At 43.8% G+C, this 19,189-nt stretch overlaps 1 protein-coding gene across 1 annotated transcript in view; it reads left to right on the forward strand.

The window, feature by feature from the left end:
* Positions 1-18,589, forward strand: part of LOC139564673 (E3 ubiquitin-protein ligase znrf2-like) — a 69,057-nt gene extending 50,468 nt beyond the window's left edge. The window contains exons 3-5 of the mRNA XM_071384410.1: positions 15,025-15,130; positions 17,918-18,000; positions 18,331-18,589. Coding sequence (XP_071240511.1) covers positions 15,025-15,130; positions 17,918-17,975 — 164 coding nt within the window. The 3' untranslated portion in view covers positions 17,976-18,000; positions 18,331-18,589. The remainder of the gene's footprint in view (positions 1-15,024; positions 15,131-17,917; positions 18,001-18,330) is intronic.
* The last annotated feature ends 600 nt before the right edge of the window (positions 18,590-19,189 follow it).

Consider the following 19,189-nt stretch of genomic DNA (forward strand, 5'->3'; position numbering starts at 1 on the left):
CAGACCCCACCCTCCCCATACAGACCCCACCTTCCCCATACAGACCCCACCCTCCCCATACAGACCCCACCCTCCCCATACAGACCCTCCCTCCCCATACAGACCCCTCCCTCTCCATACAGGCCCCACCCTCCCCATACAGGCCCCACCCTCCCCATACAGGCCCCACCTTCCCCATACAGACCCCACCCTCCCCATACAGACCCCACCCTCCCCATACAGGTCCCACCCTCCCCATACAGGTCCCACCCTCCCCATACAGACCTTCCATCTTCAGAACCAGGGATAGAAGTTGTTAGGAATATATTTATGGTTTATATTATTGGCACCTAAAATCAATCTCCGTTCATTTGCATGGTGTGTGTCGTTTGTATACTGAACAAAAATATAAACGCAACATGTAAAGTGTGGGTTTCATGAGCTGAAAAAAAGTATCACAGAAATGTTCCATATGCACAAAAAGCTTATTTCTCAAAAAATGTTGGTGCACAAATTTATTTACATCCCTGTTAGTGAGCATTTCTCATTTGCCAAGATAATCCACCCTCCTGACAGTTGTGGCATAACAAGAAGCTGATTAAACAGCATGATCATTACACAGGCGCACCTTGTGCTGGGGATAATAAAAGGCCACTCTAAAATGTACAGTTTTGTCACACAACAGAATGCCACAGATGTCTCAAGTTTTGACGGAATGTGCAATTGGCATGCTGACTGCAGGAATGTCCACCAGAGCTGTTGCCAGAGCATTGAATGTTAGAGAATTTGGCAGTATGTCCAACGACCTCACAACCACAGACCACGTATAACCACGCCAGCCCAGGACATTCACATTCGGCTTCTTCACCTGCGGGATCATCTGAGACCAGCCACCCGGACAGCTGATGAAACTGAGGAGTATTTCTGTCTGTAATAAAGCCCTTTTGTGGGGAAAAACTCATTCTGATTGGCTGGGGCTGGCTCCCCCTTGGCTGCGCCCCTGCCCAGTGTGAAATCTTTATATTAGGGCATAATGAATTCATTTAAATTGACTGATTTCCTCATTTGAACTCTAGTAAAATCATTGAAATTGTTGCATGTTGCGTTTATATTTTTGTTCAGTATAAATGGGGGGCTGGGCTGTGGGCTGTAGTCTGGGCAAAGGAGAGAGAGAGAAAAGCACTCTATGTTATCATAAAAGGGAGGAGGACAGATGGAGGAGGAAACAGGTGGAGGAAAGAAGGCTTACCCTGCACACTCCCCCCTCCCACTCTGCTGCTGAGGTCCCCTACTGAGGGAACCAGAGCTGGAAGGGAGCAGAGGAAGTCTTGACCTGGGTTGGGTCGGAAAGTGTCAGAGGTCATGTTGAGATATTGTCTGATACCCTGCTGGTGCTTTGGTCTGATCACTCCAAGGTCCTGCATTGGCTAGTCCGTTTCAAATCAAATGTTATTTGTCACATGCTTCGTAAACAACAGGTGTAGACTAACAGTGAAATGCTTAGTTACGGGCCCTTCCCTTCAATGCAGAGAGAAAAGAAAATGATAGAAAAATAATAACACAAGGAATAAATACACAGTGAGTAAGGATAACTTGGCTGTATACACAGGGTACCAGTACCAACTAGCTCTCACAGTCTCACGTCAGAGTTAGACATTCATCCATGTTTCTCAGATGTCAAATTTCAAAGTCGTTCCAAATGTCAAATTTCTAAGTGTTTGGTTACTTCTCTGTATCGTTCCAAGGTTAAGTTTAGGCATTAACTCTGAATTCTTAAGGTTAGGCATTAACTCTGAATTCTTAAGGTTAGGCATTAACTCTGAATGGTTAACTTTTGGAACCATAAGCAGATGCTTACACCTATCTGACATACCCGTCCACAACGCCCTAGCAAAACTGAAACCTACTTGAAGGTAACAGCGATCATTGTTGCCCCTAGTAGCCGGTTTCCATGTCATCTCTCAACGTCCTCAGACATGGATGTACGTCGAATACTGACTTGAATCACGGGTGACCTGCCTGACCAGTACAGAGTGGATGTCCACGGGTAAGAGGTAAATGAGGTAGATGTGTACATATAGGTAGGGATAAAGTGACTAGGCAACAGGATAGATCAGAAACAGTAGCAGCACCGCGTATGTGATGAGTCAAAAGAGTTATTGCAAAAAGGGTCAATCAGATAGTCCGGGTAGCTATTGGTTAACTATTTAGCAGTCTTATGGCTTGGGGATAGAAGCTGTTCAGGGTCCTGCTGGTTCCAGACTTGGTGCATCGGTACTGCTTGCCGTGCGGTAGCAAAGAGAACAGTCTATGACTTGGGTGGCTGGAGTCTTTGATCGTTTTTAGGGCCTTTCTCTTACACCGCCTGGTATAGTGGTCCTGGAAGGCAGGGAGCTCTGGGAGGGAACTCGCAGGGAACTCTGCCTTGCGGTCAGATGCCAAGCAGTTACCATACCAAGTGGTGATGCAGCCAGTCAAGATGCTCTCAATGTAGCAGCTGTAGAACTTTTTGAGGATCTCATAGGGCTTTGTACTGTTCACGCTACTACAGTGGATACAATATAAACAAACGTTATGCGTTATCACGTGCTGCTGCCTTCAAATCCCCTCTCAAATTAGATTCCTTTTCAGTTACCTTCTGACAAAAATGCTACCAACAAAGGTAGGTGCCTTTTTAAGCCAATAGGATGCAGGCAGCTGCCTTTGGATTGGGACACAACAATGCTGTATGCTGTTGCTGCATATATGATATTCAAGTAACTGCCAAAATAATGGCCTGCCCAGCATTTCATACATGACCCTAAGCATGATGGGATGTTAATTAAATCAGGAACCACACCTGTGTGGAAACACCTGCTTTCAATATACTTTGTGTCCCTCATTTACTCACATGTTTCCATTATTTTGGCAGTTAACTGTACACACAATGTGTATGTGCAGTTATGTGTGTGTGTGGTGCTGTGCATAGTGTGTGTTGTCCCTCCCTCTATCTGTCAAGGTCACTGAGAGGATGTCATAAATCCAGTCTAAAGCACTGACCATCCCAGTCTCAGCTCTGAGCTGCCTGCAGTCCAACACATACCCACCGCTCCAATGTCATGTACACCAGAAACACTGCTGTTTAGCTCTGTTTACCATGCACGTACACACACACACACACACACATATAAACACACAGTGCCAAATCTTTCTCACACACACACACACACACGCCTCTCTCACATGCACACACACAGTCAATACACCCAACGTCCTAAACTATGTCAGACATGTTCAACGCAAGGTAGAGACACACACACAGCTGGTCTCCGGAGCTATGTAGCCCCGGTCTATTCCTGTAGCAGTGGAAACAGAGTCCAGGCTAAGCTGATCACATACACACCACAGCAGCTGCACTGTCACTGATCTCCTATTGGATGGAGTCTAGAACCCAACTGTTAGCAGGTTCGGCAGGCTTAAAGGTTACATCACACTCAGCTCTTGTCATGCATGATGGCACCGATAAAGCACACACACACACTGACAGTCACTAATGGTCAGCCATGGAAATCAACTCCATTTAAGAACCAATGCTACCTCATGATCTCATATCAATGTCCCTGTAACTCTAACTTAAGTGAAATGAAAACAATTTGATCAGAGAGAACATCGTATTGTAAAATAATTTAAATTTTATTGGTCACGTACACGTGTTTACCAGATGTTATTGCGGGTGTAGTGAAATGCTTGTGTTTCTAGCTCCGACAGTGCAGTAATATCTAGCAAGTAATATCTAACAGTTTCACAACATATACCCAATACATACAAATCTAAGTAAAGGAATGGAATTAAGAATCTGTAAATATATGGACGAGCAATGTCAGAGCGGCATAGACTAAGATAATGAAGAACTAGCTTCTGGTTGCATCGCACCCTATTCAGATCATAAAGAACTGTAGCTTCTGGTTGCATCGCACCCTATTCAGATCATAAAGAACTGTAGCTTCTGGTTACATCGCACCCTATTCAGATCATAAAGAACTGTAGCTTCTGGTTGCATCGCACCCTATTCAGATCATAAAGAACTGTAGCTTCTGGTTGCATCGCACCCTATTCAGATCATAAAGAACTGTAGCTTCTGGTTACATCGCACCCTATTCAGATCATAAAGAACTGTAGCTTCTGGTTGCATCGCACCCTATTCAGATCATAAAGAACTGTAGCTTCTGGTTGCATCGCACCCTATTCAGATCATAAAGAACTGTAGCTTCTGGTTGCATCACACGCTATTCAGATCATAAAGAACTGTAGCTTCTGGTTGCATCGCTCCCTATTCAAATCATAAAGAACTGTAGCTTCTGGTTGCATCGCTCCCTATTCAGATCATAAAGAACTGTAGCTTCTGGTTGCATCGCACCCTATTCAGATCATAAAGAACTGTAGCCTCTGGTTGCATCACACCCTATTCAGATCATAAAGAACTGTAGCTTCTGGTTGCATCGCACCCTATTCAGATCATAAAGAACTGTAGCTTCTGGTTACATCGCACCCTATTCAGATCATAAAGAACTGTAGCTTCTGGTTGCATCACACCCTATTCAGATCATAAAGAACTGTAGCTTCTGGTTGCATCGCACCCTATTCAGATCATAAAGAACTGTAGCTTCTGGTTGCATCACACGCTATTCAGATCATAAAGAACTGTAGCTTCTGGTTGCATCGCTCCCTATTCAGATCATAAAGAACTGTAGCTTCTGGTTGCATCGCTCCCTATTCAGATCATAAAGAACTGTAGCTTCTGGTTGCATCGCTCCCTATTCAGATCATAAAGAACTGTAGCTTCTGGTTGCATCGCACCCTATTCAGATCATAAAGAACTGTAGCTTCTGGTTGCATCGCACCCTATTCAGATCATAAAGAACTGTAGCTTCTGGTTGCATCGCACGCTATTCAGATCATAAAGAACTGTAGCTTCTGGTTGCATCGCACCCTATTCAGATCATAAAGAACTGTAGCTTCTGGTTGCATCGCACCCTATTCAGATCATAAAGAACTGTAGCTTCTGGTTGCATCGCACCCTATTCAGATCATAAAGAACTGTAGCTTCTGGTTGCATCGCACCCTATTCAGATCATAAAGAACTGTAGCTTCTGGTTGCATCGCACCCTATTCAGATCATAAAGAACTGTAGCTTCTTGTTACATCGCACCCTATTCAGATCATAAAGAACTGTAGCTTCTTGTTACATCGCACCCTATTCAGATCATAAAGAACTGTAGCTTCTTGTTACATCTCACCCTATTCAGATCATAAAGAACTGTAGCTTCTGGTTACATCGCACCCTATTCAGATCATAAAGAACTGTAGCTTCTGGTTACATCGCACCCTATTCAGATCATAAAGAACTGTAGCTTCTGGTTGCATCGCACCCTATTCAGATCATAAAGAACTGTAGCTTCTGGTTGCATCGCACCCTATTCAGATCATAAAGAACTGTAGCTTCTGGTTGCATCGCACCCTATTCAGATCATAAAGAACTGTAGCTTCTGGTTGCATCGCACCCTATTCAGATCATAAAGAACTGTAGCTTCTGGTTGCATCGCACCCTATTCAGATCATAAAGAACTGTAGCTTCTGGTTGCATCGCACCCTATTCAGATCATAAAGAACTGTAGCTTCTGGTTGAATCGCACCCTATTCAGATCATAAAGAACTGTAGCTTCTGGTTGCATCGCACCCTATTCAGATCATAAAGAACTGTAGCTTCTGGTTGCATCGCACCCTATTCAGATCATAAAGAACTGTAGCTTCTGGTTGCATCGCACCCTATTCAGATCATGAAGAACTGTAGCTTCTGGTTGCATCGCACCCTATTCAGATCATGAAGAACTGTAGCTTCTGGTTGCATCGCACCCTATTCAGATCATAAAGAACTGTAGCTTCTGGTTGCATCTTACCCTATTCAGATCATAAAAAACTGTAGCTTCTGGTTGCATCGCACCCTATTCAGATCATAAAGAACTGTAGCTTCTGGTTGCATCGCACCCTATTCAGATCATAAAGAACTGTAGCTTCTTGTTACATCTCACCCTATTCAGATCATAAAGAACTGTAGCTTCTGGTTACATCGCACCCTATTCAGATCATAAAGAACTGTAGCTTCTGGTTACATCGCACCCTATTCAGATCATAAAGAACTGTAGCTTCTGGTTGCATCGCACCCTATTCAGATCATAAAGAACTGTAGCTTCTGGTTGCATCGCACCCTATTCAGATCATAAAGAACTGTAGCTTCTGGTTGCATCGCACCCTATTCAGATCATAAAGAACTGTAGCTTCTGGTTGCATCGCACCCTATTCAGATCATAAAGAACTGTAGCTTCTGGTTGCATCGCACCCTATTCAGATCATAAAGAACTGTAGCTTCTGGTTGCATCGCACCCTATTCAGATCATAAAGAACTGTAGCTTCTGGTTGCATCGCACCCTATTCAGATCATAAAGAACTGTAGCTTCTGGTTGCATCGCACCCTATTCAGATCATAAAGAACTGTAGCTTCTGGTTGCATCGCACCCTATTCAGATCATAAAGAACTGTAGCTTCTGGTTGCATCGCACCCTATTCAGATCATAAAGAACTGTAGCTTCTGGTTGCATCGCACCCTATTCAGATCATGAAGAACTGTAGCTTCTGGTTGCATCGCACCCTATTCAGATCATGAAGAACTGTAGCTTCTGGTTGCATCGCACCCTATTCAGATCATAAAGAACTGTAGCTTCTGGTTGCATCTTACCCTATTCAGATCATAAAAAACTGTAGCTTCTGGTTGCATCGCACCCTATTCAGATCATAAAGAACTGTAGCTTCTGGTTGCATCGCACCCTATTCAGATCATAAAGAACTGTAGCTTCTGGTTGCATCGCACCCTATTCAGATCATAAAGAACTGTAGCTTCTGGTTGCATCGCACCCTATTCAGATCATAAATGACTGTAGCTTCTGGTTGCATCGCACCCTATTCAGATCATAAAGAACTGTAGCTTCTGGTTACATCGCACCCTATTCAGATCATAAAGAACTGTAGCTTCTGGTTACATCGCACCCTATTCAGATCATAAAGATCTGTAGCTTCTGGTTGCTTCGCACCCTATTCAGATCATAAAGAACTGTAGCTTTTGGTTGCATCGCACCCTATTCAGATCATAAAGAACTGTAGCTTCTGGTTGCATCGCACCCTATTCAGATCATAAATGACTGTAGCTTCTGGTTGCATCGCACCCTATTCAGATCATAAATGACTGTAGCTTCTGGTTGCATCGCACCCTATTCAGATCATAAAGAACTGTAGCTTCTGGTTACATCGCACCCTATTCAGATCATAAAGAACTGTAGCTTCTGGTTACATCGCACCCTATTCAGATCATAAAGAACTGTAGCTTCTGGTTACATCGCACCCTATTCAGATCATAAAGAACTGTAGCTTCTGGTTACATCGCACCCTATTCAGATCATAAAGAACTGTAGCTTCTGGTTGCATCGCACCCTATTCAGATCATAAAGAACTGTAGCTTTTGGTTGCATCGCACCCTATTCAGATCATAAAGAACTGTAGCTTCTGGTTGCATCGCACCCTATTCAGATCATAAATGACTGTAGCTTCTGGTTGCATCGCACCCTATTCAGATCATAAATGACTGTAGCTTCTGGTTGCATCGCACCCTATTCAGATCATAAAGAACTGTAGCTTCTGGTTACATCGCACCCTATTCAGATCATAAAGAACTGTAGCTTCTGGTTACATCGCACCCTATTCAGATCATAAAGAACTGTAGCTTCTGGTTACATCGCACCCTATTCAGATCATAAAGAACTGTAGCTTCTGGTTACATCGCACCCTATTCAGATCATAAAGAACTGTAGCTTCTGGTTGCATCGCACCCTATTCAGATCATAAAGAACTGTAGCTTCTGGTTACATCGCACCCTATTCAGATCATAAAGAACTGTAGCTTCTGGTTGCATCGCACCCTATTCAGATCATAAAGAACTGTAGCTTCTGGTTGCATCGCACCCTATTCAGATCATAAAGAACTGTAGCTTCTGGTTGCATCGCACCCTTTTCAGATCATAAAGAACTGTAGCTTCTGGTTGCATCACACCCTATTCAGATCATAAAGAACTGTAGCTTCTGGTTGCATCGCACCCTATTCAGATCATAAAGAACTGTAGCTTCTGGTTGCATCGCACCCTATTCAGATCATAAAGAACTGTAGCTTCTGGTTGCATCGCACCCTATTCAGATCATAAAGAACTGTAGCTTCTGGTTGCATCGCACCCTATTCAGATCATGAATTACTGCAGCTTCTGGTTGCATCACACGCTATTCAGATCATGAATTACTGTAGCTTCTGGTTGCATCACACGCTATTCAGATCATAAGGTACTGTAGCTTCTGGTTACATCACACCCTATTCAGATCTTGAAGTACTGTAGCTTCTGGTTGCATCACACGCTATTCAGATCATAAAGAACTGTAGCTTCTGGTTGCATCGCACCCTATTCAGATCATAAAGAACTGTAGCTTCTGGTTACATCTCACGCTATTCAGATCATAAATGACTGTAGCTTCTGGTTGCATCGCACCCTATTCAGATCATAAAGAACTGTAGCTTCTGGTTACATCGCACCCTATTCAGATCATAAAGAACTGTAGCTTCTGGTTACATCGCACCCTATTCAGATCATAAAGAACTGTAGCTTCTGGTTACATCGCACCCTATTCAGATCATAAAGAACTGTAGCTTCTGGTTGCATCGCACCCTATTCAGATCATAAAGAACTGTAGCTTCTGGTTACATCGCACCCTATTCAGATCATAAAGAACTGTAGCTTCTGGTTGCATCGCACCCTATTCAGATCATAAAGAACTGTAGCTTCTGGTTGCATCACACGCTATTCAGATCATAAAGATCTGTAGCTTCTGGTTACATCACACCCTATTCAGATCTTGAAGTACTGTAGCTTCTGGTTGCATCACACGCTATTCAGATCATAAAGAACTGTAGCTTCTGGTTGCATCGCACCCTATTCAGATCATAAAGAACTGTAGCTTCTGGTTACATCGCACCCTATTCAGATCATAAAGAACTGTAGCTTCTGGTTACATCGCACCCTATTCAGATCATAAAGAACTGTAGCTTCTGGTTACATCGCACCCTATTCAGATCATAAAGAACTGTAGCTTCTGGTTGCATCGCACCCTATTCAGATCATAAAGAACTGTAGCTTCTGGTTACATCACACCCTATTCAGATCATAAAGAACTGTAGCTTCTGGTTGCATCGCACCCTATTCAGATCATAAAGAACTGTAGCTTCTGGTTGCATCGCACCCTATTCAGATCATAAAGAACTGTAGCTTCTGGTTGCATCGCACCCTATTCAGATCATAAAGAACTGTAGCTTCTGGTTGCATCGCACCCTATTCAGATCATAAAGAACTGTAGCTTCTGGTTGCATCGCACCCTATTCAGATCATAAAGAACTGTAGCTTCTGGTTGCATCGCACCCTATTCAGATCATAAAGAACTGTAGCTTCTGGTTGCATCGCACCCTATTCAGATCATAAAGAACTGTAGCTTCTGGTTGCATCGCACCCTATTCAGATCATAAAGAACTGTAGCTTCTGGTTGCATCGCACCCTATTCAGATCATAAAGAACTGTAGCTTCTGGTTGCATCGCACCCTATTCAGATCATAAAGAACTGTAGCTTCTGGTTGCATCGCACCCTATTCAGATCATGAATTACTGCAGCTTCTGGTTGCATCACACGCTATTCAGATCATGAATTACTGTAGCTTCTGGTTGCATCACACGCTATTCAGATCATAAGGTACTGTAGCTTCTGGTTACATCACACCCTATTCAGATCTTGAAGTACTGTAGCTTCTGGTTGCATCACACGCTATTCAGATCATAAAGATCTGTAGCTTCTGGTTACATCACACCCTATTCAGATCTTGAAGTACTGTAGCTTCTGGTTGCATCACACGCTATTCAGATCATAAAGAACTGTAGCTTCTGGTTACATCTCACGCTATTCAGATCATAAAGTACTGTAGCTTCTGGTTACATCACACGCTATTCAGGTCATGAAGAACTGTAGCTTCTGGTTACATCACACCCTATTCCCTCTATAGTGCACTACTTTTGACGAGAGCCCATATACTGTAGAGTGAGCACTATATAGGGAATATACTGTACATACTGCACTGCACATACTCTTGCTTGCACATATACTCTCTTTCGCTCTCTTTCTTTTTCTTTCTTTCTTTCTCTCTCTCTCTGTGTGTCTCTCTCATACACACACACGACCACACACTGTCTATCAGGTACCTGCCGTTCCCCTGGTAATGCTTATACATTAATTGTCTCCAGGAGATAATAAATATAAAATGCTGATGTCATCATGCCTCGTTCTATCACTCTCTCTTGCTCCCTCGCTCCGCCATGCTGTTTGTCATCATCATTTTTCTACCCTCCTAATATTTTGTCGTGTCTCCTATGTCCTGTACTCTCTGTCTTTCTAAATCTCCTGCTCTTCTCTCACTCACTCCCCTTCTCCCTCCCTCTCTCTTTCGCTCTCTCTCACTTCCCTTCTCCCCCTCCCCCCCCTCTCTCTCCCCTTCTCCCTCTCCCCTTCTCCCTCTCCCTTTCTCTTCCTCATATTATCTCAGTTTTGATGGTACTCCACTCAAATCAAATCAAATTGTATTTGTCACATGCACCGAATACAACAGGTGTAGACCTTACAGTGAAATGCTTACTTATAAACCCTTAAGCAACAATGGAGTTTTAAGAAAAATACCCCCCAAAAAGAAATAAAAGTAACAAATAATTCAAGAGCAGCAGGAAAATAGCAATAGTGAGGCTATATACAAGGTGTACCGGTACAGAGTCAATGTGTTAGTCGAGGAAGACGAGGTAGTTGAGGTAAAATGTACATGTTGGTAGAGGTAATATGTATACCGGTTAGTCAAGGTAATTGAGGTAATATGTACATGTAGGTAGAATTATTAAAGTGACTATGCATGGATAATAACAGAGAGTGGCAGCAGCATAAAAGAGGGAGGGGGCAATGCAAATAGTCTGGGTGGCCATTTGATTAGATGTTCAGGAGTCTTATGGCCTGGGAGTAGAAGCTGTTTAGAAGTCTCTTGGACCTAGACTTGGCGCTCCGGTACAGCTTGCAGTGCGGTAGCAGAGAGAACAGTCTATGACAGTTTTTAGGGCCTGGTATAGAGGTCCTGGATGGCAGGAAGCTTGGCCCTGGTGATGTACTGGGCCGTACGCACTACCCTCTGTAGTGCCTTGCGGTCTGAGGCCGAGCAATTTCCATACCAGGCAGTGATGCAACCCGTCAGGATGCTCTCGATAGTGCAGCTGTAGAACCTTTTTAAGATCTGAGGACCCATGCCAAATATTTTCAGTCTCCTGGGGGGGAATAGGTTTTGTCGTGCCCTATTCACGACTGTCTTGGTGTGCTTGGACCATGTTAGTTTGTTGGTGATGTGGACACCAAGGTACTTGAATTTCTCAACCTGCTCCACTACAGCTCCCTCGATGAGAATGGGGGCGTGCTCGGTCCTCCTTTTCCTGTAGTCCACAATCATCTCCTTTGTCTTGATCACATTGAGGGAGAGGTTGTTGTCCTTGCACCACACGTTCAGGTCTGTGACCTCCTCCCTATAGGCTGTCTCATCGTTGTCGGTGATCAGGCCTACCACTGTTGTGTCATCGACAAACTTAATGATGGTGTTGGAGTCGTGCCTGGCCATGCAGTCATTAGTGAACAGGGAGTACAGGAGGGGACAGAGCACACACCCCTGAGGGGCCCCCGTGTTAAGGATAAGAGTGGCGGATGTGTTGTTACCTACCCTTACCACTTGGGAGCAGCCCGTCAGGAAGTCAAGGATCCAGTTGCAGAGGGAGGTGTTTAGTCCCAGGGTCCTTAGCTTAGAGATGGGCTTTGAACGCTAAGCTGTAGTCAATGAATAGCATTCTCACATTGGTGTTCCTTTTGTCCAGGTGTGAAAGGGCAGTGTGGAGTGCAATAGAGATTGCATCATCGGTGGATCTCTTTGGGCGGTATGCACATTGGAGTGGGTCTAGGGTTTCTGGGATAATGGTATTGTGAGCCATGACCAGCCTTTCAAAGCACTTCATGGCTACAGATGTGAGTGCACAGGTCAGTAGTCATTTAGGCAGGTTACCTTCGTGTTCTTGGGCACAGGGACTATGGTGGTCTGCTTGAAACATGTTGGTATTACAGACTCAGACAGGGAGAGGTTGAACATGTCAGTGAAGACACTTGCCAGTTGGTCAGCGCATGCTCGGAGTACACGTCCTGGTAATCCGTCTGGCCCTGCGGCCATGTGAATGTTGACCTGTTTAAAGGTCTTACTCAAGCCCTGCCACATCCGACGAACGTTGAAGCCGGTGTAGTACGATTCGATCTTAGTCCTGTATTGATGTTTTGCCTGTTTGATGGTTCGTCGGAAAGCATAGCGGGATTTTTTATAAGCTTCCAGGTTAGAGTCCTGCTCCTTGAAAGCGGCAGCTCTACCCTTTAGCTCAGTGCGGATGTTGCCTGTAATCCATGGCCTCTGTTTGGGGTATGTACGTACAGTCACTGTGGGGACGACGTCATCGATGCACATATTGATGAAGCCAGTGACCGATGTGGTATACTCCTCAATGCCATCGGAAGAGTCCCGGAACACATTCCAGTCTGTGCTAGCAAAACAGTCCTGTAGCTTAGCATCTGCTTCATCTGACCACTTCTTTATATCCCGAGACACTGGTGCTTCCTGCTTTAATTTTTGCTTGTAAACAGGAATCAGGAGGATATAATTATGGTCAGATTTGCCAAATGGAGGGTGAGGGAGAGCTTTATACGCGTCTCTGTGTGTGAAGACTCTCTTCTTCTTCTCATTGTCTGGAGTTAAGGAAGAATTGACAATTTAACAAGGAAACTAACACTGTGGGATAGAAGGGGTTAGATATCCCCAATACATCATTCTTAAAGATTTTGGATTGGACTCTAATTAAATACTAAAATAACATTTTCTCGAAAATGCATCATATTCCAGCCCAAGACACCTCCTGCAGTGTGTGGGTTTGGGTGTGTGTACGTGTGTATTTGTGTACGTGTGTGCGTGTATGTGCAAGGTCACCAACATCAAAACCCACGTGGTAGATTATTTAGAGAGGAATGCTCTCTCTCTATCTCTCGCTCGCTCCCTCTCTCTCTCACTCTCTTTCTCTCTCATTTCTATTCAAATGGCTTTATTGGCATAGGAAACATATGTTTACATTGCCAAACAAGTTAAATAGATAATAAACAGGTAACATAAACAATCAAAATGTACAGTAAACATTACACTCACAAAAGAGGAATAGAGACAATTCAAATGTCATATTATGGCTATATACAGTGTTACAACAATATACATAGCTACCCCTCTCTCTCTCTCTCTCTCTATGCCTGCTGTCCTGCTCTCTGTTTAACACACACAGTGTTTTGGTCAGTTTTTACAGGAACAGTAGTAGCCTGGTGATTTAATGAGGCCATAACCCTCCGGTGTGTATGTACATGTGTGCGTGTCCTTTTTCTGAGTCCCTTGCCCCCCATCTGTGTTTTCTGTAGCTGTCAGCTGAGCCAGTAACATGTGTTTCTATAACACATCAGATAAAAATTGAGAGAGAGAGTTCTCCTTAGACTGGACCCACACCCTGTCCTGCCCAGTCCTGGGTTAACCTTCACAATGGAAGCAAGTTTGCGTGTGTTGTTGTGTGTTTGTGTGTATTTTAAGTAGATGCGTGCGTGTACACACACTGCACACAATTAACTCTGCATGTGAGCAGTTTTCCTTCTCACTTGCTTCCAGCATGAGTAAATAATCAATTATTGAAGCAGGATTTGGTCTGAGGGCGGTAGATAACATGACATACAGAACCAACTGTTGAAATAAAGATAGTGGCTCTGTTTATGGGGAGATTTGTTGAATTATGCAAATTATTAACCCAGGCAGACACAATGGTACAAGTATGCAAGCACTTGTGTGAGTCTGACATGGCACCCTATTCCCTATATAGTACACTACTTTTGACCAGGTCTCCTGTCTAATAGTGAATATGGTGCCATTTTGGACTCACCCTTGTGTTGTGTGAAGGCAGAAGTAAATGAATTATTTTAGGCGACAGTTATTGGGAGTTAATAGCAATATCCCCTTTGCTCATTCTGAAACAGTCATCAACCACTAAACATTAACCTTGACTGACAATCCATTGATTTGGTTGTGCTACACAGTGTAGTCTGACTGGGTGAATTATTCCCTGAGTAGATTAAATAGATTAATATAGAGAATAGATGGTTGTAATGCCGTTCTGTGACCTCAGAAGGGATCCTATGACAGAGAAGTGCTGTGTTGTCAGTCTGGAGCCATAATAGACACTGTAGTAGTGGGATTCCTCCTATCAATTCCACACTAGGCAGAGCTTGATGCAGAACAGCACTTGCTTTAAACTATGTGTGTTGTTGTTTGTAAGGAAGAAAGACCAAATGCACCTCTCCACCTCCTCCTCCTCTCAGCATGACATCACATGTCCCACTGCATTAGAGCCTGCTCCCAATACTAGTTTGGTCCATATAGACTACTAGGGTTTAACCATGGATATAGAGCTCCCCCTTCAGGAAATGTAGTGTAAATGCAATCATTCTTAGCCAATCATGGCGGTATCATGTTGGTGTGTGTGTGTGTGTTTTGATACTCATAGGTGTTCTCTCTATCTTTCTCTCTCTCCCCAGCCTCCACGCTTAAGCCCTGTGGTTCTTTGCAGGCTGTGACTAGGGCTGTTTGCAGGCTTTGACAAGGCTGTGGTGGTGGAGAGTGCAGCTGGCTTTGGCCTGGTTGATTAAATGGGCAGTCTAGCTCTATTTTCTGTCACTCACTCACTCACTCACTCACTCACTCACACACTCTCTCTCTTGCTCTCTCTCCCTCCAGAGGATGTCCTGAGTAAGGATGCAGGGGAATGTGCAATCTGCCTAGAGGAGCTGGTACAGGGGGACACCATTGCTCGCCTGCCCTGTCTCTGCATATACCACAAAGGGTAAGTCTCTCTATCCCTCTCTCTCCCCTTCTTTCTATATACCTCTCTCATTCTCTCCCCCTCTCTCTATCACAAAATGTTTCTGTACAACCTACGACAAGAGGGATCTCTCCTGTTTTCCTCAACCGGTACGTGTATGCATCATCTTTCCTGCTCTCTCTCTCTGTGTCTCCCTCCCCCTCCCTTCTTTTGTTCTGTATACAGTGAATTTACAAAGTATTCAGACCCCTTGACTTTTCCACATTTTGTTACGTTACAGCCTTATTCTAAAATGGATTAAATTGTTTTTTTCACCCTCATCAATCTACAAACAATACTCGTTAATGACAAAGCATAAACAGGTTTTAGGAAAGTGTTGCTTAAATATCACATTTACATAAGTATTCAGACCCTTTACTCAGTTCTTTGTTGAAGCACCTTTGGCAGCGATTACAGCCTTGAGACTTCTTGGGTATGATGCTAGAAGCTTGGCACACCTGGGGAGTTTCTCCTATTCCTCTCTACAGATTCTCTCAAGCGCCGTCAGGTTGGATGGGGAGCGTCGCTGCACAGCTATTTTCAGGTCTCTCCAGAAATGTTTGATCGGGTTCAAGTCCTGGCTCTGGCTGGGCCACTCAAGGACATTCAAAGACTTGTCCCGAAGCCACTCCTGCGTTGTTTTAGCTGTGTTCTTAGGCTCGTTGTCCTGTTGGAAGTTGAACCTTCGCCCCAGTCTGAGGTCCTGAGTGCTCTGGAGCAGGTTTTCATCCAGGACTTCTCTGTACTTTGCTTCGCTCATCTTTCCCTCGATCCTGACTAGTCTACCAGTCCCTGCAGCTGAAAAACATCACCATGGCATGATGCTGCCACCACCATGCTTCACCGTAGGGATGGTGCCAGGTTTCCTCTAGATGTGACGATTGGCATTCAGGCCAAAGAGTTCAATCTTGGTTTCATCAGACCAGAGAGTCTTGTTTCTCATAGGCTGTCATGTGCCTTTTACTGAGGAGTGGCTTCCGTCTGGCCATTCTACCATAATGACCTGATTGGTGGAGTGCAGCACAGATGCTTGTCCTTCTGGAAGTTTCTTCCATCTCCACAGAGGAACTCTGGAGCTCTGTCAGAGTGACCATCGGGTTCTTGGTCACCTCCCTGACCAAGGCCTTTCCCCCCCAATTGCTCAGTTTGGCCGGGCGGTCAGCTCTAGGAAGGAAGAGTCTTGGTGTTTCCAAACTTCTTCCATTTAAGAATGATAGAGGCCACTGTGTTCTTGGGGACCTTCAATGCTGAAGAAATGTTTTGGTACCCTTCCCCAGATCTGTGCCTCGACACAATCCTGTCTCAGAGTTCTACGGACAATTCTTTCGACCTCATGGCTTGGTTTTTGCTCTGACATGAACTGTCAACTGTGGGACCTTATTTAGACAGGTGTGTGCCTATCCAAATCATGTCCAATCAATTGAATTTACCACAGGTGGACTCCAATCAAGTTGTAGAAACATCTCAAGGATGATCAATGGAAACAGGATGCACCTGAGCACAATTTTGAGTCTCATAGCAAAGGGTCTGAATACTTATGTAAATGGTATTTCTGTTAAAACCTCTCTGTGATAGGGTCTAGTTTCCTGAATCTGACGTGCCCAAAGCACTGCCTGTTACTCAGGCCCAGAAGCCAGGATATGCATATAATTTGTTGCATTGGATAGAAAAAACGTTGAAGTTTCTAAAACTATTAAAATAATGTCTGAGACTATAACAGAATTGATATAGCAGGAAAAAATCAGAAGAAAAACCCAGATTTTTTAAATATTTTTTTTAGGTCCCAGGCTCTTACAATGGAAAGCTATGGGTCCTATGTAATTCCGGCTCCCAGATTGCAATTCCTATGGCTTCCACTAGATGTCAACAGTCTTTATTCAAGGTTTCAGGCTTGTTTCTTGAAAAACGAGCAGGAATTTTGAGTTTTGGTGAAGAGGGCACCAGAACAATATCACTCTTTCGGCGCACGCGGAAGAAGGCGCACGCTTACTAATTTTACTTTCCTTTTGAACATAGTACTTTCTGTATGAAAAATTATAGTTTATTTACATTTTAGGGTACCTGAGGATTTAAATAGAAACATTGTTTAACTTGTTTGGACAACGTTTAGAGGTAACTTTTTGGACTCCTTTGTCTGCATGTTGAACGAGTGGATTACTGAAATCGATGGCGCCAACTAAACAGACTTTTTGGGATATAAACAAGGATTTTATCTAACACAATGACCATTCATGTTGTAGCTGGGACCCTTGGGATTGCAAACAGAGGAAGATCTTCAAAAGTAAGTGATTTATTTAATCGCTATTTGTGATTTTATGAAGCCTGTGCTGGTTGAAAAATATGTTCGAGTGGGGCGCCGTCCTCAGACAATTGCATGGTATGCTTTCACTGTAAAGCCTATTGTAAATCGGACAATGCAGTTAGATTAACAAGAATTTAAGCTTTTAAATTATATAAGATACTTGTATGTTCATGAATGTTTAATATTACCATTATTTATTTGAATTGCGCACCCTCCAATTTCACCGGATGATGTCGACTGGTGTCCCACTAGCGGGACGCCTATCCCTAAAAACCTGTTTCCACTTTGTCATTATGGGTTATTGTGTGTAGATTGATGAAGAAAAAAATCATTTCATCCATTTTAGAATAAGGCTGTAGCGTGGAATCATTTTGGGGGGGAAAAGGGGTCTGAATACTTTTCGAATGCACTGTATGTAGTATGTGCTATGTTCTGCCTGATTGTGTCTCCTGTTCTCTCTCTGTCAGCTGTATTGATGAGTGGTTTGAGGTGAACAGATCGTGTCCAGAACATCCCTCAGACTAAAGGGCATCGCTACTTTTCTCCACAGGTAAATTCTATATTAATATGTATTTTCTCCACAGGTAAATTCTATATTAATATGTATTTTCTCCACAGGTAAATTCCACATTTCCTGAGTGTTGTTGATGTTGATGCATTACTGTGATAAGTCACTTTAATATTCTGTGGGAAACTTAAAAGTTTCCGCCGTAGAATTCCCCAAACGGAAATGCAGTACTGTATTGACACAAAACAGGAAAAATATGATACAGTATTATACCTTTTATTTCAGTCGAGTTCTTTCTTTCTATTGTTCTGTTTCAGCATCACATGTTAGCCCTCAGTATAGTCAGATTTCTGTTGTTTTTCCTCGCTGCAGGTTTCTTACTCCCTCAATAAGAAGAGTGATCTGCTCCAATAACAACAGTCCTCAATGTGAATCCCCTCCCCTTCCCCGTCGACCAAGGAGACTGCTGGACAGACACACTGTGACTCTGTGGCCAGTACAGAACTGACCCCTGACCCTACCCCCACCACCTCCAGTACGTCTCAACAGCCCTCAACACACCTCAACTCAAACCAGTCAAGTACCGCAGTGTGCCAAAACTCATTAAAAACAATTTTCAGGGAAACTACATTTAATGCTGATCTATCTATTTATCTTCACACACAAACACAATCTGCTCCAAGACAAGACCAGACAGACACAGACACACAAACTCACAAATACACACTCACAAACACAACCAACCTCTGCTTTGTCCTCAAAGACAGACAGACAGACAGACAGACATGCTTATCCGCCAACACCTCTTTTGCACAACTATCCAATCAGGAAAAGCTGTTGCTCTCAACACGCCCTCTCACTCTCTGCTGCATCAATGGAACGGCTGTATATGCCACCCACAGACGTTTTGCATTCCATCCCATTGGCCGTGCCTCAGTGATTGAGCTGCTGTGATTGACTGAGCTCCAGGGCTACTGTGACTTGGAATTCCCTCCTCCTGTGTTATTGGACAGCAGATTCAGGTCTCCTCCCATTTGTTTGGTCTGAGTGATTGTACACCTGGACATTTCAGGGAGCAAGCTGAGGGGAGAAGGGGCAAGGGGAAGTCAGTCCTCATCCCCCTCTCCCACTCTTTCCCCATCCTCACCAACTGTGTCTACCAGTGCCTTCACTTTTGGATCCTAATGGCCTACCAGGGCAAAGTCAGGACAACAGAACAGTGTGATTGGTG

Source organism: Salvelinus alpinus, chromosome 35 (genome assembly GCF_045679555.1).
Source record: "Salvelinus alpinus chromosome 35, SLU_Salpinus.1, whole genome shotgun sequence".
Classification (NCBI taxonomy): Eukaryota; Metazoa; Chordata; class Actinopteri; order Salmoniformes; family Salmonidae; genus Salvelinus; species Salvelinus alpinus.